This window comes from Phoxinus phoxinus (assembly GCF_949152265.1).
Source record: "Phoxinus phoxinus genome assembly, chromosome: 12".
Classification (NCBI taxonomy): Eukaryota; Metazoa; Chordata; class Actinopteri; order Cypriniformes; family Leuciscidae; genus Phoxinus; species Phoxinus phoxinus.
The window spans coordinates 28,108,553-28,130,776 of NC_136887.1; the positions used below are offsets into that span (position 1 = coordinate 28,108,553).

The 22,224-nt window shown below is 37.3% G+C and overlaps 1 protein-coding gene across 10 annotated transcripts in view; it reads right to left on the bottom strand.

Annotated features, from left to right (window-relative positions):
* The window catches only part of n4bp3 (NEDD4 binding protein 3), a 31,159-nt gene that overhangs the window by 7,357 nt on the left and 1,578 nt on the right, over positions 1-22,224 (bottom strand). For 4 of the 10 annotated variants that reach the window (XM_079630410.1, XM_079630403.1, XM_079630409.1 and 1 more), the window contains exons 1-4: positions 21,865-22,074; positions 3,568-4,011; positions 1,794-2,399; positions 633-896 (exon numbers count right to left, since the gene is read on the bottom strand). In XM_079630410.1, coding sequence (XP_079486536.1) covers positions 633-896; positions 1,794-2,399; positions 3,568-3,978 — 1,281 coding nt within the window. In that variant the 5' untranslated portion in view covers positions 3,979-4,011; positions 21,865-22,074. Of the gene's footprint in view, positions 1-632; positions 897-1,793; positions 2,400-3,567; positions 4,012-15,203; positions 15,504-18,177; positions 18,569-21,864; positions 22,075-22,224 lie in introns of those variants that run through there. The other 6 variants (XM_079630404.1, XM_079630407.1, XM_079630411.1 and 3 more) reach the window with 4 other exon arrangements.

Below are 22,224 nucleotides of genomic sequence, written 5' to 3' on the forward strand. Positions count from 1 at the left end.
AACGATTAAAAACACTGTATTATGCATGCCAGGCCAATAGATGGCGATGTCATTTTGTAAAGCAACACCACGCACCTATAGACTGCACACGTAATATGTATGCGCATCGTTTTCAGAAATTAGCGTTTTTTGTAGTTTACACGAAGACGATAACAGCTTTCAAACATTTTTTACGTTTTTAGTTGAAAACGGTGTCGTGTAAACTGCCCCTACATGCATGTCGTGATCTGTAAACAATTTAATTGGTCTTTTGAATGCTTATAATCTCTGTGATGAGATTAACAAACAATCTCAGAGGCACAATTTCTATCATTCGTCATTCTCTCTGTCTCTACAAAGACATTGACTTTTTAATAAATTTTTTTGCCTTTATGTCTCAAGTCATTACTATGGCAACTGATATATCAGATATCGGCTACACTGTTTGAACAAACAGCTCTGGTTGCTTGTAAAATGACAGTGTGGACATTAATTTAGATTTACAGTATGGTCAGCGTGAACAAACTAACAAGCAATACATGATGCGTCCCTTCATTTATCATTCAACTAAAGGCTATTTTTTTCTTTTATCTCCTCCACAGTTTTCTGAAATCCCCAAAGCTCTGAACAGATAGCTCTGACTTAATGCATACCTCCCATTGGGTCTCTTCCAGCTGGGGATTAATGTTCTGGCTTTGTCCCGCTGGGCTTTGACTTTTCAGGGTCTGGCACTCCAGCCTGACAGAATCCAGCTCCTCCTGCAGCCGGTTGCGTTCCTGCTGTACCTTATACAGCTGCAGCTGCAGGTTTCGCTGGGAACGCTGGGACTGCTGGGAGACCTGGCGCAGTTTGGCGGTGTACAGGTGTTTCAGTTCTGTAACCTCCTTCTCCCAGAGCCGCTGCTTCCCTTCAAAAACCTACAGAAGCACACAAACACAGTTTTAAATTTTTTTATTTCTGCTTTATTTGTCATTCCGATTTTGTGTACATTCTATGGGCTGGTTCACACAGAATGCGTTTTTGCTTTGAGAACTGCGAGATGCGGGCTGTGGAATGGGGAAGAAAGGCAAGGTCTCGAGACGCGTTTTTGAACTGATTTTAACTTGTGCGAGATGCTGCAAAAGACGCAAGTGCAACGGTTTATACACATCCGTCTAGCAAATGTTTACATAGAGAAACAATGGAAAAGTAGCGCATTGGAATGGAAAAACGCGCCCCTAAGATTGTTAGTTTTTGTTTTGTTATCGATTTTCAGTGTTATTTTTTATTTTAGATGTTTTTAAGGTCTGTATTTAAGACGATTTAAACATCATTCTGTAAGAAATATATATTTTTAGAATAAAATCTAAATCTCTCTAAAAACTAAAAAGTTAAAGTTAAAAACTAAAAATTTTATTCTCTCTCTCTCTCTCTCTCTATATATATATATATATGTATAATAAAAAAATATATTTTTATCTATTTAAAATGTATGATATAACCCATTTTAAATGCAGTACACTACGCTTCAAAAGTTGTTGTTTTTTAAAAGAAATTCATACTTTTATTCAGCAACTTTTGAAAATTCAGCTTTGCATCACAGGAATAAATTACATTTGAAAATAATAATAATAATAATATTTATAAATAAAAAAAAAGAAAAAGTTATTTCACATTTGTAATAATGTTTTTGTTTTGACTGTATTTTTGATCAAATAAATGCAGCCTTTGGTAAGCATAAGAGACTTCTTTTGAAAACATCAAAATCTTACCGACCCCAAACCTTTGAACGGTACTGTATGTTTAATAGATCATGTGTTCTTGCAGATGCTGACCTGTGCAATGGCATCTTCGCTCTCATCCAAGTTCCTCCTCATCTGACGTAGCTCGTGCTCCTTTTCCTGCAGACGTTCCTCCAGGTCCCTCACCACGTCCTCCATAGAGTGTGACAGCTCGTAGGGGGGCGGGGCCTCGCTTCCATAGCACTGCAGGCGGTTCAGCGTAGCCATACTGTGACAGGACATGTCTGTGACTGTGGAAGCGGCTCCCTTGGAGCCCAGCGAACTGCGATCCAGTGAGCCGATGTGGTTGATGTGACCCATAGAGGCACTGATTTGTCCCAAGTGAGGGCGGAACGGCGGCCGATAGGGCGGCAGGCTGTTCATGGAGTTGTGTCCCGAGTCGGACGTGTTCTCCTCTTCCTGGCTGAGGCCCCGGGCTGCTGCTGCTAGCACTCCTTTTCTGGTGCTCGTGCCTGGCCGTGAAGGGGAGGAGGACGAGGAAGAGGTGGACAGCGATTTGGGCGCTGCTTTGGCATAGGATGGATGCATGCCGTTGGTTAAGCCGCTCTCTAGCTCCTCCGACTTGGAAGGGTAGAGGTTCTGCATGGAACTGAAGTTTTGGGGGGTGACCGGTTTAAAGGCGGAAGGCCTGAAACGTGGCTGTGAAATGACAAGAATAAGTCAATTGCAGCATGAGCATCAGGAGAATAGCTCTACACTGAAATACTGGAGCAATGCCAAACAACATAAAGTAATTTAATGTAGACCACTTTTACTTCCATATTTCTTCTGTCTCGCTGAGTTTCCTGCTCAATAACGTCACCTGAGGGGGATCATATTTGATTACAGAGATAAATTTAGCCAGTCAGTTAGTCTACACGCTGCTGGCCCAAACAGTTTATATGATTTATTTCCATTTGCGACTGGGGGGAGTAGCTCACCTATCAATAAATTACACTTGCCTCAGGAAGAAATATCACCTTTTATGGAGCCGGACTTGAAACACTGTCACAATTTCTGCATTTCATTGACAGGCTTTGAAACTACTTTGAGTAACCTATTTATCTTGTTTTCATCCAGTCATTGTAAAGTGTGTTTTTAATACCTGCTCCTTCCGAGATTTGCTGAAGACTTACTGAAGCAAGTGCCGATGGGTAAAAAAAGTCAATAACTTTCATGAATTCACCCTTACTTTTCTGCAAAAGTTTTTTTTTTTTTTTTTTTTACTGAAATAATATTAAATATTTATGCTGCATTCAGGTCTTTTTAAAATGAAATCTGCTGTCACATCTTTAGTCTCAACACAGTCTCAAAAATACTAATTTAAAAAATATATTTTTGGTGCTTAGTTGTTGACAGCAAAATATTACATTAATTTAATATTTTTTACTAGCTGGTTATACACAAAATTTGAATACATTCATGGTCGTGTTCAGCTGTGTACTATAAATTGTAATAGAAAAGTCTGAATATATGAAATATATTTTTTATTATTCAAATTGTATTACTGGTCATGCAGAGTGACCGATTAAAAAAATATATATTATGTATTTATATTATAATATATATTTTAACAATATATATTTATGTGGTCCTTTGTTACTGTTAATGCCAGAAAAATACTACATTAATTCACCTCCATATGCTCTTGTGAAATATATAAAGCTTAAGTATATAATTTCTGCACCACTAGCGTCATTAAACACAGAAGCAAAACTAGTAACTGTTTTCAGCCAGGTTTCCCAGACACTCCCCACATCTCTGACACTGGTCAGAGATACCAAAGTTTGACAAAGATGTTAATAGACTCCCAAATGCTGTCGTTTACCTTATCAAACTTGCCACCTATGGGAAGTGAGTTCTTTCCCAAATCGAGCTCTTTTCCATCTCGGTGGTAGACCTTAGTGTAGATGTCGTTCTCCTCGCTCCTGTGCTCTCTCTTGATGGAGGATGTGCCAGAGATGATGTGTTTGCTGCCCTTCGCTTCCTTCTTGGTTATGTTCAGATAGTTAAGCAGCTCTCTCTGGTTGAAACCCTTCTTGAGCAGGCCGTGGTTATGACGTCCTGGTACTTGTGGAACTGCTCTATTGCTCTTGGATGGTGACACGTCTGGTTTCTCGATTAGGCTGCCTACACTTCCCATGACGCAGCGGCCTGATGCCAAAGACGATGTCGGATAAACGGCACAGATGCTTTTGCTGGGGTCCTGGTTCAAGGACAGGGCCTGGACTGTTGCCATTGGTTACAGGGTCAAATGGCTCCACTGGGATCTCTAAATTGAAGGAAGAGAAAGTAAAAACAATGAAAAACCCTTCTGAGGATCAAATATGAAACCTGAATCCTTCTGCAGAACATTCTGATATTTCGAGAAGTTTTGATTGCATCCATCTTCTTGTTCGACATCATGAATTAAGATATTCCTCTAACCGTCCAACTTATTTTCAACAGTATACACACACATATATATGATGTGTGTGTGTGTGTTCTTGTATAACCTACATTGAGAGGACCAAATGTCCACACAAAGATAGTAAAATGTGAAAATGTTGACATTGTGGGGGCATTTGGTCAGGTGTGTGTGAAACAAAAGTTTGTATAAAAATACCTGATATATATATAATATATTGTGGGGTCCAAAGGACTGAGACCATTAGTCTATACTGTTGCAGGTTGTTTGTAGGCTCTAAATATAAGCTCATAAAACTATGCATAAACAATAGTTAATGTCAAAATGTCAGCCACCATAAGCACTTGTTTATTTATGTAGTCTAACAAGAAAATGGGTCGAAAGCATCTGCTTTCCTCTTTGAAATGAGAACTACTGTACACACTGAAGTTCACAAGTCTGTTATGCAACTGAGATGATACAAGCTGGGAATCATCCCATGAGCCAAATACACTGAAAATGAGGGCAGATGCTTTTGCACCGCAAAAAAAAAAAACCACTTTTAATTTACACTGCCATACTGTTGCATTAATCAATGTCCTCTAGTAATCACTAATCTTTCCCTACTAAGAAAAACTCGCTCAAAGTGAGGTTGATTCGCTCAGTGCTGCCCTGCTTCCGAACGGTTTCAATATATCCGTTTAGCAGTGCCACCCTCTTGCTTTCTCTTTGTTTCTCTCTAACTCTCCCTCTCAATCAATTTTCTCTTTCCAGAGAACCTCATTAAGAGGCTGTATTGATTTCACTTCAACGACCTTCTCTCTCATTTCTGTAAAAGTAGGCGATTGGCCTCAAACAGCTGTAAAGATAAAATACAATGACCTCGAGTGTTTCTGCGTTTCCTCTACAGGCACATCCAGTGTGAATATACTCTCTCACTTTCACATATGCATGTATGTAGGACTAATTTCTGTAACTAATAATAAAAAGACTGAAAAACCCTGACTCTGAAAAAGTCATAAATAATATAATGACCTTGTTTGAACAACACTTAGGCCTATGATTCTGACTTGCAGTCAAGCTGATACAGAGAAATGGATCTGCTTGAAGGCCTAAAATATTCCAGCACTTTGCCAGACCGCTACTCAGCACCTCTGGGTCACGGTGAGAGCGTATCTGAGAGTTTCCTTTTTGTCTAGTGCATCTCACTTGAAGCAAACATTTACTCACTGTGACCTTCCCCCTATGGCTATTAAAGGAGTCATGCTATAAAAATGTTTTATCTGATTTTTGTTTCCTGAAGACCAATTAAAATGATAGTAAAGTTTTTATTATTATTATTATTTGTTAAACCCTCTAATGAACTTTTCCACCTTCTTTCTGACCCTTAAACATTGTTGTTGTAGTTTTTTTTGCTGCTGTGCCTTTAAGACTTCTACATAAGCCCACCCTTCACAGGTTAAATGAGATCAATTCTCTGTCCTAGAAGTTACAGGATGGGTTTATAGAAATTGAGCTGTTTTATTCCAAAATATCAAAGAATTGATCATTCTTATGATTTGTTCACTTTATAAAATAACAAATACCCTCCTCCTGTGAAGAGTAGCCAGTGTAAACTGTTGTTTTGAAGCTCACAGGCTGCATCTGAATATGTCTACTTTCATACTATATAGTAGGCGAAAAACAGTATGTGAGTATGTACGAATTCGTAGTATTCACCGTAGTCGAAAAGTACCTAGATGACCTACCGGCGAGATTCTGAAGTGCACATTCAATGGTCACTTTACTATCCCATAAGGCAACGGGAGGGATACATATGTTTTGCATACATAGAATGTAAAGTAAGTTTCAAACCAAATAGTACCTATACAGTATCTTATATCAAGTTATATTCTCTGAAAACAAGTCTTGTTTTTTTATGTTTTCATGAAAAATTTGACAAAAATACCACTTAATTTTGGTGAACTTAACTTAATATTGTTTAATATTTGCCAATGAAGAAAGACAAATACTTATCTGAAGATATATCCTCTGATAGCAAGTGTTGTTGTTTTCCCTGAAAAATGAGTTTTAAAACAAGCCAGTTTCACCAGATGTCATTACACTCTATGCTTACAAGCACATACAGTTATAAGCACAGCATCCCCTTGAGGATCTTCCTTATATCAACAAAAGGATCATTTACCAAATTCAGCCTTATGCTACTCGAGTGATTATGCAAATAGTTATAGAAAAAAGTGTAAAAGTGTGGCACTTAAGTATTGGCTTTTACCCATAGAGAGATCAAAAAAGCACCTCATGATTTTATGCATGAGATGTGGCTTGACTCTCCTCTGTTTTATGCCATCCCAGCACTCAGCTAACTACAACACTTACTGCACAAGACCTGCGTCTGCGCAAGCGCGATTATAAATATGCCATGACTTGGAGTGCTACTTTAGTTTATGACTGACAGGTTGGATAAAGTATTCTAATGGGGAAACTTAGAGATATAGGTGACAACACTCTGAATGTGAAAGGAAGTGGGCGTATCGGGACTCTGGAAATATAGTTGAGTTCATTTCATTTCATTTGGCTTTGCGTCACAAGTTATGAGTAAACACTGACTGATATCTTTATATCCCTGTGTAGTGAAGAACCTGCTTATGTTCAGATAGCCATACTTCCTTTTAAAACGCAGTAACTAGGAAACTGATGTCCAGCTTGATTCATATATTTCAAAGCTTACAGTTATGTATAGTGCACATAAAGTTTATGCTGATAATTAATTTTGTGAAAAATTCTATATACACAAATCAAATTCATAATATTTATTCATATGTATATTCTTTATCGACATTTTTTTTCTTCTACAGCCACTTCAATACATTGTAGCATCTATTGAATGATTTACTTAGCAATACAGTAATGGCTTTGAATTAGCCTATTTTCATTTGGAGATTCACTCATTTAGATGAAATATGAACTGAGCTGGGGTGCGTTTCCGAAAAGCATCGTTAGCCAACTATGGTCGCAAGTTCCGTCGTTATCGGTGTTTCACAAAACCATCGACAGCTCTCGACCTGTGGTCAGAAGGATAATTGTTTGTATGACATGTGCAGTCAATAAATCCTTATCAAGTCAAATAAGCAAGCTGACATTCAGTACAATCTATATATTTTATTTAGAACATATACAAATGCGATTTAATTACGTATTTTAACGAGCCTATGATTGAATCTGGAAATAAAGCTTCATAACTGAGAAAAATGAGAAGTAGTCTTCAGATGCCATGTCTGCAATTTATAGCAAAACATCTAGCATGAGTTCGATCTCAAACAGATTTATTAAAATAAAATAAGCAATTTATGACAACATGGTTTCGCGAAACAGTCGTGACTCTAGTTGATTTCTTCAACGATGCATCGTACTATGGTAGTTAAGCAGCGAGTTACGTCGTTGTTCGGGAAACGCACCCCTGGATGATGACATCAGAACTGCTTTATAGCTGAATTTAACTTGTTTCGTAATTGGTGATCTTATTCTTTATACAGTTATTGAACTGAAACGAATCAACACTAACTTCAGCTGAACAACAACACTATTGTCTTTTTTTAAGCAACGCTCTACAGATTTGAATTCTGTTTGCATCGCTGATCATTTTTTTCCCGTTTATCACTGTAAAGCTGCTTTGAAACAATCTGTATTCTATAAAGCGCTATTTAAATAAAGGTGACAACTTTTTTAAATATGATTAATAAGTGATTTAATGTGATTAATTAATTATTGTAATGTGTAATTAATTCAATTACATTTTTAATTGATTGACAGCCCTAGATGTCTGTGGTCTGTTTTAAAAAGCCTGAGTTTTTATGAACGGTTGTAGGGGGGTCAGCTAGGGTTCGAAACCCTTTTAAAAGTGTCCACAAATCTTGAAGGACAGGAAAAATGTTGCATCCAGTCTTTTCCTATAATTGGTTCAGACACTGAACAGCCGGAGTGGGTTGAGAGACCGGAGTTGATTTACAGCCTAGTCGGGCCCTTCAGAGCCAGTGGCCCTAACACACACACACACACACACACACACACACACACACACACACACACACACACACACACACACACACACCCAATGGAAAAGCTTTAATTAGAGGCCTGTCTACCTCACAGCGAGTGTTCAGTTCATTTGTTTAAAGAGAACCTGAATCTTCTCATTTCCTCCTCTGATGCTGTTTAAATGTTGTTGTTTACATTATATAATGATTACATTATGAATAAAAAAAAACCATCCATGAGACAAAATCTGGTGTTCTCGGTGAGAGCTCAATTTTACCGTGATGCTTTTTATAGAAGTCAAAATTTGGAAAAGAAAGTTCTAATGAGAGGATGTAAAATCTTCTTAATGTAATATTTCAAGTAAATTACAACTCTCACTAATTTAACTGTTTTAGAACCAATATACTTTATTTTCTTCTATTATTTGGTCCAACTATTTTGCCATAAAACATAAATGTTGGCTAAATAGCTTCAGCACAGAATTGCACAAGGAAGGAAGATAAAGTCTCAAAGATCCTTCAAATTCCAATCATACTTCTAAAAATCAAGTTAAGACTCGCAGTCTCTCTCATGAAGACTGTTCCCTGTCTAGCTTGACGAATCTCTAAAAATATCAGAAGTTTACTTCCTTCTTTGGCTCTAAACATTAATACAGCCTTATTCTTGCTTTGTTGCACATTTTTGAGCACAGACCAGCACAACGTTTTTCCAGCACAGACAAGCAGGCTACGTTCAGACTAGCATACTACTATACTCGTACTATTTCTGCAATATGCAGCATGAAGTTTCTGCATTCATTACCTAGGAGCCTATGTTTGGCAAAAAAAAATTCAGTTCATAACAGAGTATACTGTGTGTAATGTATCCCACAATTCAGTTTTCACAAAATATTTAAGAAGGGTGATATTAATATTATTGATATTAATATTAAGGTAGCCTAATATTATTATTAACATTAATAATATAAACCAGAATATATATATTTTTTATAAACTGTGCAGTAAGCAGTTCTTGTACTTCAATTTAATGTGTTAAAATTTAATGTACACTTAAAATGACTGGTGTCCCATAAACTGTCAAATTTGAAGGGGCTGGTCTGCTGGCACAGTCACAGGAAATTACACATTTCATTCCACTAGGCATTTCCAGTCAGCTGTCCCTCATTCACTGTAAGTAAAAATAACAAAACAAAAAAACAACAAAAAAGCCCATAGCCATAGGGCTATTTATTCACTCACAGCTTTCTGGTCAATGATCTATGTTACATCATATGGAGCCATGTTGTGATTAGTGTCATTACCCAGAGGCCATGGACAAACATAGACATGAACCCTTCTGCATATCATTGCACTAATGAACATGACAAGTGTGTCTTGAGGGCACAAACATTACACAAACTCACTGCCTAAAACCTCATAGCCGGAAAGTGCTTCACAGGCAGAAACAAGAAATTGGGTACAATTTATTAGTACATTTCTATACTGAATTGAATGTGAAGTTTATTTCAGGGATACCTTAAATATAAAAATAAGTAGTATACTTCAAGTTCATTTTATTAGGTATACTTAAGTAAAAGTAAGTTTATGTTTTTAACTACCTAATGTAGTAAGTATACTAATATACTAGAAGTATACTTGTAAGTGTACTATTTCAATACTAAATTGGCCCCCTTTTTTAGTGTATAGAAGTATACTTTCGTGTCCTTTAAGTGTAACAGTAGTACATTTTGAGCACACTAGTTTAAAAATAAGTTTTTTCATTAAGTTAAGTTAACTTATAGTTTAGTCAAATACTTGTAGCACATTTTTTAGTTCATGAAAGTACACTTTGAAGTATATTCTTAGTAAACTACTAGTTTAGTAGTTTTATATACTTGTATTATAAGCTTTCTTTAAACAAACTTAACATCATACTTAGTTATGATGCTACTTAGTTATGATGCTATGCTACTATGTTCCTATATTTAGATATTAAATTGTATACTTCAAATATAACTTTAATGTACTTTAACTCTTTGCCTTGTTCGCCATCTTGGATTATTATTATTTTTTCTCCGGCAAGGAATACATTTGATAATGCCTTAGAATTGGGCCAAAATGCGGTATATAAGGGAGCATAATTATTCTCCCTACATGTTGGAACAGCTTTTGCATCAAAAGTCTCTTGAATGCTGCTTTCATAGACAGCTGACTTAATTATGGGCACATAACAACAGTCTCTTTTATTGTTTACTAATTACATATGCAAGTAATAGGTCTGTTGAGGTAAAACTGCTGGAAATGTAAGACCCAAAGGTCTTTATTATTCACCAATTTAGCACCACAGTCATTTGGTTGAATATGACTCTCTGTGAATTATGACATGAGTCAAATGATGGCGAATTCATTCACTGAAAAGGCCCTAATGTAACACTAGCCCTCTTTATAGGGATTGCATCAAGTTCTTTAGAGGTCTTATTTTGGCATAGGAGCACCATTCATTTTTCACTGGCACGCACACTGGAGACATTCTCTTCAGAGAGTACAAGGCCATTTAGTCATGCCATTAGGAAAGCGCCATAAACTTTCCCCTTCAGGGTAAGAGGCTAGAGGTCAGACAGAGAGGGCAAAGAGGAAAGTGGATGTCTTATCAAAAAATAATGACCGTAGGGCCCCACAGAGACCTTCAGCACACTGCAAGTCCTCTCTCTTGTGATATGGTGTTAATATTGAGAGTTAATGAGCTGAATAGCTGAATACATCAGCCAGGGGTGCGATTCCCAAAAGCATCGTTGGCCAACTATGGTCGCAAGTGCCGTCATTATCAGCATTCAACGAGTCTATGTTTCCCGAAACCACAGTTCCAATGAACATTCGCAAACAGCATCGCAAAGTTGTGTGGTTGGAAGTGGAACGACAGCTCTCGACCTGTGGTTTCAAATATATACAAATATAATTTACGTCTTTTAGTTTGTCAAGAGATGTAAAGCACTGTTTTTTGAAGAGTGTGCATGTGCATACCGGTACTTGCTCTAATACCTATGATTGAATCTGGAAATAAAGCAAATTTAGAAAATGAAAATTAGAATTACTCCTCAGATGCCATGTCCATAACTTATATAGAGAAAAAACTATCATTAATTTGATCTCAAGTGGATTCATTGAAGAAGTTATTACTCCGCCACATGCATGACATCATTAACCGATGTGTTTGAATGACAAATTTGCAACAATATGGTTTCAGGAAACGGTCATGACTATAGCCAGTTGATTTCTTCGACGATGCATTGTACTGTGGTAGTTAAGCAGTTACGATGTTGAACTCACAACGTCAATAAATCACAACAATCTCGTGTTATGAGCACTGCCATTGATACAGGCAGAGCAAGGTATTTTACGTATGCCATTTGCTTCTGCTTTTCTAACGTGGAAGTGTGATAAAGGCACGATATGTTATATAAATTCTCTTTAATGTGGATAAAGGCATACACGTCACTGTACAACATATGGCCTTATTATGAGAAAATATGTTGTTTTAACAAGAAAAATATGCGTTTTAACAACATAACATCTCGTTATTATGAGAAAATACATCGTTTTAACGACTTAACATCGTTATTACGAGAACATATGTCGTTAAAACGACATATGGCAGCAATGCGCCACCGTAAACTACACAACTGTATTCTGTCAGATGTTGCTGCAGTGAAGCGCACAACGCAGGAGAATATGACAAAAACAGTCTTTAATCCAATAATCCAAAACAATAACACTCAGGAGAAATAGCAACAACCTAAAACTCAGACAACCGTGAACAGAAAGAACTCAAGGCTTAAATACACACAGGGATAATTAAAGTAACCAGAAACACGTAACTCAATTCGAAACCATGGAGACAAACAGCAACACAACTGAATTAAAACTGGAACTAAACATAAACAGAATATACATGTTACATGTTCAAAATTGATAATAATAAGAGATGTTTCTTTAGCATCAAAACAAAGATTAATTCAGAAACAAAGCAACAGGCTGTCTTGATAAGTGATTAAATCATTCACTCGAAACACAAATTAATTTAAGAAACTAAAAACCACACTGTTTCTCAAAGACACCCGACAGTTCTGTTGTGAATTCGTTAGTAATTATTTTTGTTGGCGGAGCAAAAACAAAGATACCGGCAATAATGTGTCTAAAATTAAATTAAATTGAATCAGTTCTGTTAAAGAAATGCTATCATGCTGTCGTTTTGAATATCACAGGAACTATTAACATGCTTAGCATATTTACGGTAAAAAGGAAATCTGAATTACAGCCAGTACGCAAAATGCACACAGGTTAATCTAACAAATTGCCGCAATTACCACTTCTAAAACAAAAAACGTGCTCATGTATGGGCAAAAAAATTAGGAAATGTGGTCTGAAGCAGAACCAAATCCATGTGGAGGTGTCAAATCCCGCACGTGTGTTAAGATTAGCCTGCGAGGAGGCTTTGTGGAGGTCACTCTTAGAGTGTTAAATCGTATTAGACCTAATGCTGTGAAGTGCCCTGCACAGACCTGAGCTGTTCTGGTTTGTTTTAACAGACCGAATCCATGCCTGCCGCCTGCTGAGTGCTGTCAATACTGACCCAAAGCACTTTTTCAAACAACTACGTGAGGAATATTAGTGCAACGAGAGATTCAGATGTTCCATTACTCGACTGCAACATGCAACTTTAAGGGCACTTGTCTGCGTTTTTGGCCAGTCGCTATGGCAACTGAATGGAAACTTCACACCTACCTTTAGAAACTTTCAGTAAATATAGCCAGGATGTGCTTTGCCTGTTAACACCTACCAAGTATTTAATGCATGATACACTGCTTTTAAATTATGCAGCAGCGTTGATTAGCATTCAAAGGGGCTGCGGAAAAGAAGTATCTGCAAATATATTACAGCAATCCAGCTTGTGTAATTAATTGGACTAATAAATGCAAAATGTCCCTGCTTGCAATCACATTAAAATTAATCCAATGTAGGTCAGGGTTGGTTGCCACACTTTTTCACCCATAAACTTACATGACTTTTCTAGTAGTTTGTGGTTACTGAATAATGATTTTAATGTTATAAAGATCACAAACAAAGAGCAATTTATGAAATATTTCAGAATATTTTCACGTTTTATAACCGAGTATCACTAGAAATATTTAGTACAGAACTTTTCTGAAGATATTATTATTATCCATGAGTTTTCCAGAATTTTACATATGTCCAGTATGTCATATTATAAGCAGGCCCAGACTCGTTTTACTGATGTTTATTTTTTATTTATTTATTGGCATTGCTTGGCATTTTCTACACTTATTTTTAGGCAAAATAACATGATAAAATACTGTACTCTTATTAACAGTCAAATAATAAAACTAGACAAAATATTTATTAAATTCAATTCTGCCTGCACATATTCCATGTAGGCTATCCAAGAATAACAACAATGCTATGCTTCTGAAATCAGCCTACATCTTTACAGGTGCCAACTAACATTTCAAAATGAACAACTAGGTATATAGTCCAGGCAGTGTAATGTCGTAATAGGTCAGTTGTGAGGAGGGGCACCAGGTCCTATTGTTTAACCAGCTCTTTTTCTGTTTACTTTTCTCATTGAGTTCATGTGAGCCACCCCTGCTCTCATTCTTTCTATATCTGACCCTTTTCAGTGGGATTCATGATCCCTGAGCCGAATGGTACATTCTTTACGAGAAGTAAGTTAGATAAGTGAGTAAAAATGGACATTCCTCACATTTCTGTGGAGGTAATAATTAATATGGGTTTTATGGCTGACTGGGATGTTGAGATACCACAGTAGTGAAGTAAAGCTTTGGGAAAAACATTTCTGATCATATTAAATGACACCTCCATCTGTTTTAAGACTGACAAAACTGCATTGGATTTCTTAGAAATGAACACTTTATGTATTTTTTTTCTATGTCCGAGTTTCGCTGTACAATCAGTTCCTTGTTTCGCTCAAGGTCATGACATCATCATGGATTATTTTTAAAGGAATGCTATGGGTTAAAATACAAATTAAGCTTTATTGAAAAGATCTGTGACATCCTGCCAATAACCTCAGTAAATCATTTCAACTCGTCCCACAGTATAAAGAAAACAAACAAAACAAAAAAAATAAGAAAACTGTTATTTTAATTGTAATAATATTTCAAAATATTACAGTTTTTATCAAATAAATGCAGGGACAGTTCTAGGCAGATGAACTGGGACCAATGTAATTTGTAAACTTTTTGGTAGCCTTCCATGTATCTTGTGAAAGTTAAACTATTGAGCGAATTAACATGTATTATGTTTAAGTATTGCTTCCAAGCAGTGCATTTATCCCAGTGTCTTGCCCCATAGACTGTCATTGTAAGCGCATTAATGTAAACAAACTGAGAACTGAAAATAACTGAAGGATGAGAATGAGAATTCTTTCATTTTATGCCATAACTTAACTTAATTAGATTTTGTATGTAGCCTTTAATTATGACTTAACACATCTATCACACCATGAGATGGAAGATTTAACACCCTGTCAGTGGTCTCTAAACACAAAGCATGGATCTGAACAATGCCACCCTTGCGCAATAGTTTTTAGAATTACAATGTTGTCCCTGCAGGGAATCAGGATGTAACTTGTACTGGCAAAAAACAACAACAATGCAAATCCTGTTTTTCTCATTTGATGTCAGTATTAAAAGAAATCGGTGCATTGCATTTCAATTGCAAATAAGCTTCCCAAAGGCTAAAGAGTCTCACATCACAACTTTCTTGACAGTAAACAGAATGGAAGTTAATCAACCGAACCATAATAGGTTTGTATGCTGAGAGGATCTTTTATGATGCAGAGAGCCTTCTGTGAGGCAGAGAGAGTTGAATGTCACAGCGAGGCAGTTTTTGGAGACAAACATCCTCTCCGGTTCTTAATTAATGATGGTACAAACACTATAGAGAGAAGCTTTTCTTTTTTTCCTTGTTTTTTTTTTTACAATGAAATACGGCTACATAAAGAAAAATGCAAAACAAGATGTTCACCTGAGGAAAACTTGCTGCCGTAGCTCTCTTTTCTTCCAGTCAATGCACATATATTTGATTTCCTCCTAATGCCGTTGAGGAGAGCTCCAAATTACCCATCAGCAGTTAAACATCTCTTCCTTCACTCCCACGGACCTGCTGCCAGACTACGGCCAGGAAAACCCCTGGGAATGTCTCTGGTTACTCTCTCCTGCCACCGCTACACGGATCACCCCTCTCTCCCTTTTGTAAAGAAAGCGCGCCTTTCTATAGTGCCGGTGTGGAAGAACCTGTTCTCCTTGTTCTGTGACAAATGTGAAGGACACTACTTGTGCCTTGGCCAGCGATATTGAATGCTGCTAATGCGGAACCAACTAGAATACAGAAAGTGCTTTAGACCAAAGAATTGAACGTTGTTTGTGATGGAGAAGTTCAGAGGATCACTGCAAAACCTGGTGACCAGTGGGAAACACATTGTGTTTTCATCTTGCAATGTGTCTAAACAATAGGCTTTGTGCACTACACCATCCAGGCAGCCTTGGAAAGCTCTTCACAGCATCAAATTACATCATGCTGGTGGGAGACACTTGAATAAAATGGGGGGCTTGTTCTACATAAGAACGTTGAGGAGCAAATTAATCAGTTTCTTGTGGTATCCACGTGACTGACTAGAGACCCATTAATTTGAATTTATATAATAGTTGTTCTTTATCAGTTCGTACATGTATTAATATATGAATATTTAGCGAATACTAATACTAAACTGAGCTCTCTTTCACGTCTTTTTGCACTTGAGCGGACAAATTCACACAAAATAGTCAAAAATAGCGAGTATCCTATTGTAAACAATCAGTTATGTCTTAAGTGAATGTAAACAGTTGAAAACACACATGTGTATCAGTATCAGTGTATTAGATCTGTGCATTTGCTCTTAAAGTGACAACAGCCTAATATTGCTGCTGTCTATGTTTTTAATGTTAATCAAACAACTAAGACCAAAGAAAAATCACTCACTGTTTTTGACTTAATGACTTTTGTAACTTTAATAAGGATTAATTAATAATGATGTTTAATTTATACAGTGAAGACAGTGTTCTTTTACATTTGCTTACTTTATTACATTTCTGTACCTGAAAAGTACTGTTAGACCTACCTGAAAAGCACTGTTTATTTCATTTGTATCTTTGTTATATTGTATTTACTTGATATTTTAGCTTTGTACTTTAATTATTTATTCTTATTTTATTACTGACTGTTTACTTGTCTTTTCTAGTTGTCTTTTAAATCTATATTAGTTAGGCTAGTAGTTTTAGTTGTGGTATCGAAATTGGAATCGAGAATGTGTGTGTGTGTGTGTTTGTGTGTGTGTAGGCCTATATATATATATATATATATATATATATATATATATATATATATATATATATATATATATATATATATATATATACATTCTTATATGTTCTTCATTATTCAAATGAAAAACTATTTGGTATTGGTTGATACATTATCAGTCGATCTCATGAGGGAATTTGTTACAGGTGTCAGATAGAGCAAATCTCATCTCTAGAATGCCTCAGCTGACTTTTATGATACACTTTAACCAAAGTACAGTACGTCACTCTTGGCCAAGGATCAACTAGACAAACATGTTCTTTCTGGGAGGGAGATTTTTGGAAAGGCCATGTTTACATGAGGGTTATTTCACTGGCAGGCTGGCAGTGAGATCAAACAGAAAAATAAATAGCCAAGCTACTGAAGGACGAAGCAGACTTTATCACGAGTAAACGACGCTACTGTGCCCCAGTCATGTTTCTTAAATACAGTGTTGCAAATGCTCTCCCCTCCAGGCTCGTCAGTCTAGAAGATTCCATAAATTCAACCATTGCCGGGGCTGGCTGGAGAAGGCCTTCCCGAGATGACAGAAGAGGAGGAGTACCGAATGAAAAAGAAGAAAGAGAGCAGAGGGAGGATGAGGATGTGTAGTGTGGTAAGGTAGACAAGTCTAAGCCTGCTCTCAGTTATCCATCTGACTCCTGATGAGAGACAACTGAGGCAGACCTGTTTCCTCAACCTCAGCCCATCATCAAACCAAAATGTTGTGTTCCTTAGAAGAAATGTAACCTTGAATAGCTATGAAAAGCTAGCTTAATTGCTTAGAAAAGTCATAGCATCTCTTTCATCAGCAAATATGGGTCATTTTAAATTGCGAGAGATCTACAGACCAAGTGGAAAAACAGACTCCAAACCCAAACAAACACCATACTTTTTCTATACTAGATGCATGTTCAGAAAAAACTACACAACATTTCTAGAGAGCAGCCATTATACAGCTATAAAAAAAAAAAACAATAAGTACAGGAGTTTGACTCCTCAGCCCAACATACCTTCAGAGAAAAACGGCAAACTGATTTCCAGGTTTTGAATTACAACCGGTTTAATGCTATGAAAAATATTTGAGTGATGGAAACAAAGTGCTGTAATCGATATTACCCTGACATTCTTTCTGTTGTTTATGATTTGCATGAGGAGGAAATGAAACCAAACCATATCAACTAAGGGTCACACAAATTATTATTTACTTCCTCATTAGTACAGAAATGTCATCCAATTTCAAGTCCACCTGGCGTAACCTGGGGTTAAATGTTTTGCACACATATAAAATGGAACTAAAAAATAATTTCTTTAATATATTTATATACTTCTCCATGCCACACCAAAAAAGACACAATATCATGTGAGCACTATTGATCTAATAGAGCACTATTAGCCTACATAATTATGTCAATCCAACAGCCACAAAAAACTACCACTGCATTCTTCTTTCTCAATACACAATAGACCCCAAATACAAATATTAACTGAACTTAACTGAAACCTTACCTGACATAAACATTGGCTGTCAAGACTATTTTACACTGTTCTTTTTGCCATCAAACTTTAACAAAACCTCTAATCAAAAAAGGTCCACAATGGCAGTGAAGGTGAAACTTACCCTTTTTCTAAGCAGTAGATCGCTGGATAGACATGATAGTGCCAATGAAATGTTTCGCACTGTCAGTGAAACCAAAAGATTGTTGTGGAACCACTTTGCAAGAGCACAATCAGCACTTGGTTTGTTTGGTATGATATCAAAAGCACAAAGCTACAGTGTGTGCTTGAAAGCGAACATAGTTGACTTTTGGCCAAGCAGGATACATTACTAAAATAGAATATACATTTTAATGACGTCCTCATCATCTTGCATCAGAGGTACCGGTAATATGTTGCAGGATCAGAGCTTCTATTTGTTCTCCAAAGCCACAAATCTTTAATTACAACGACAGACGCTTCTCTCAAGGGATAAAAGGATCTAAAGGCAAAAGGAGAATCTCAGTGGTAAGTGTGAGCATGTGTGATGTTGTCCTGAGAAAGAAAGCTGACTAATCCGACTTTCTACGCAGTGTCAGATGAGCCACTGGGGCAGGCCAGCAAGCAGAGGTGAAGAGAAGGGAAAAATCAGCAGGATGATTACAAACATGATTAGCTCATTTTCCATGGGTTCAGCTATGCTACAAGCCCACTGTCCTCACTAAGGTCCTGTGGCTGGAGGTATCTACAGCATGTAGTTATGAGCAACCTGAAATACCCTGTTGGGGAAGCAACTTTGAAACGCTACCCTTCCCTTACTAAGTCTTACTAAAGACTACTAACAAAAAGTAGCTACTAGCTAGCTACATTCAAGCTACTTTTTTGGCACAAAAACAAGGAGGGCTTTTGAATTAACTAAATGTTTTATTATAAGAAGAAAGCCACATATTTTAATATTTTTTTAAACATTAATTTTAGCGACTTGTGTAAGAGATTCAAAAATTATTCTCCAATTCAAATCTCTGTGCAGAAGTCCTGTGTGGTGTTTTTTTATAACAAAATATTTATGTGAAATATTGCAATATTTCAAAACACTGATGTGCTGTTTTGCTGCACTACACTACTAAAAGTAGTTTGTTACTGGATAAGCTACAGTATTTTGAAAATAGATAAACTACTGTCAACTGTTGCTACTTTTTAGTTAGTTATTTTCCAAAATGCTACTGTGGTTTACAGGTTTCAGTGACGCAAAGCAAGTATTAAGTGGCCTTAAAAAACAACAGAGCTACAGGGTAGAAGCATAAACAGATGAAGTGATGGCATGCTAATGAACGGTTTAGTTGCTGAGCCAAAGCCCTGCAGGACCGGCAAGATGTAGTTTCTGATACTGTTGAATGATGCCTTCCTCCCTGCACACCTGCTCTCCTAATGCATATGACAAATTAGTATTATACAAAAGTTTGGGGTCCAAAGCCACGCCTCCTTTAAAACACATGAACGCTGCACAGCAGAGTCTGCAAAGAGACTGCGTTAAATTACCTCATGTCTTAAGCACATAACATTACAATAATAATGAACATGTACAACATACAGCTCTAGTTGTACAACCTGACTGCTGCAGATTCATTTCGCCGTTGATAGTGTTGACATAGAGTCCGAGGACATGAACAGCTTCGGGCAGAACACGGGTAGCCATCTCCTAATTACGGTTATGACAGGGGTGTCCAATCCTGCTCCTGGAGGGCCACTTTCCTGCAAAGTTTAGCTCCAATCCCAATTAACATACCTCGACTAGCTAATAAAGGTCTTATAGGCATACTAGAAACTTCCAGGCAGGTGTGTTGAGGCAAGTTGGAGCTAAACTCTGGGGGACAGCGGCTCTCCAGGACTGAGTTTGGACACCCCTGGGGTTAGGACATGGCGTGAACGCAGCATAATCTCATTGCTTTGGTACAAGCGGAACTGTAAAAGGCAGCGGCTGTTTGTTTGTGGCGCTCTGTGACTGACTGTATACAACTCTGCATAGCCTTATGGAACGTGCGGATGACATACAGTGTCTGCGCGAGCAGGATGTGTGGAGGTATGGAAATAAGTGTTGACAGGCAGGAAGGACATTGTGTCATTGCATTCAGACCGAATTTGCGTACATGATTCTTCAGAAATCATTCTAATTTGCTGATTCGATGCTCAAGAAAGATTTCCTATAAATATCAATGTTGAAAACAGTTGTGCGGCTTAATTTTTTGGGAAAAAGTGATCCATGGATGAATAAAAATATATACTATATATATATATATATATATATATATATATATATATATATATATATATATATATATATATATATATCAAATCATTATAGAGCCAGAATCATTAAGTGAATTGTGTTATTTCTGCGCCACTAGTGTCATCCAGAAGAATTGCAAAAAAAATGACTTTTCAAACATGTTTCAAACACTCCTCTTGGCTTAGATTGTTATGTCAGACAAATAGTTCCACCCCAAATTCATGCCATTGGTTGACCTAATGTTATTGTGTCTTGTCCAGAATAGAAGAGCAGTTACTTAACTATATTCGGCAGTGAAGGTCAAGGATGGTATGACATTTTGTGCCAGATTCCTTGCCTGGACATGAGCTTCTGCATCTCATTTGACAGCTGTCATGTATGTTTGCAGCAAAATCAGAACAGCTGAAACCCCTAAAAATAAATACCTAACCCAGTGGCTTCTTTAGGTTGCTCTGTTTGCATATGCACTGAGAACATTCAGTGAATTGCACAAGAAGCAATCCATTGACAGCCGTCCAACCGCCTTGTCTAAAAGCCACCCTAAGTGCAGTTTTATGTTGTTAGACACCCCGTTTGTACATTCTGCGACTGAAAGGAGATGCGAGACCCGCGGAGGAGCTTCACGCCCTCTGACCAGCTACACTTGAGAGCCACTCCCACAATGGGCAGTGACTCCATAGGTCAGGGGTCCTATTATGGCCCCTGGTTTCCAAGGTTACTGCCTAGCAGAGAAGAACGCTACTCTGTTCCCTTTTGTCCCTAAATTCAGGGCATCAAAAGCAGAGCTGGAGTCTAGAGTAAGGGCTCCCACCCAAACATTTCAAAACAGTCGCCCGGGCCGCAAATACATCGCACACTGCAGAGTGAGTGAGATGGGGGTCCAAGTGTTACGCGACCACCAAGGCAGATGACAGGAACGGGCAGCCTGCACTCCGGCTATGCAAATTGCCTTTTTTTATGGTTTGTGGCAACCTATTAAGTGCTGAGAAAACTTCTTAGTGACCTTACTCTAATGGAACTGACCTGCTAGGAATGCATTGCAATTGTTTTTCAAACAAGACCAATCTGTAAGAATATACAATCTCTGAGAAGATAACAACTTGCTACCATGACTTAAAAAATAATACTGTTATATAAGACTTATGTTTATTTTAAGCAGATATATGACATGAATTGATTCATGCATTTGTTTAATAGTAAAAATATATAAAACTCTTAACATTATCTGTTGCTTTCCAATTATGCTGTACTATTAGCCTACATGAGATGGTCTAACATAACCTACGCATAGTATGTGAAATTATTTTGCAGATCTTCAGTGTAGCAACCTGAAAAACACCTGAATATATATATATATATATAATATATACACACACACACACACACACACACACACACACACACACATATATACACAACTCTCTCTCTCTAAAAAGATCAGCGATGTGCATCATTAAGCTGTGCATACAGACTATATGTGGCGGTCTATAGAGACACTGTGACTGCAGCAAGTGTAACACACTCTTAAGTCACAGCAGAACTCACCATAATTGCTCGCGCTTAGTCACAAGACAAATGAGACTGACGTCTGGATCGCAAGAGATTTTTTTAGATTCCCTTAGAAGAAAACAATAGAGAGATATTCCTCGGCGCCGATGGTGATCTGTAGAGACGCGGCGGAGATGACCTGATATCGGAGTCCTTCACAGCGTAATGTTGCGCTTCGGTTTCCCTCTCTGAGATTTAAACTAATCTACACTGTGGAGAGGCTTCAGTCATTTATCACAGCGACTCTATAGCGACACCTGGAGATTACATGAAGGAACTGCTGGATGTGTCTTTCTTTCTTTCTTTCTTTCTTTCTTTCTTTCTTTCTTTCTTTCTTTCTTTCTTTCTTTCTTTCTT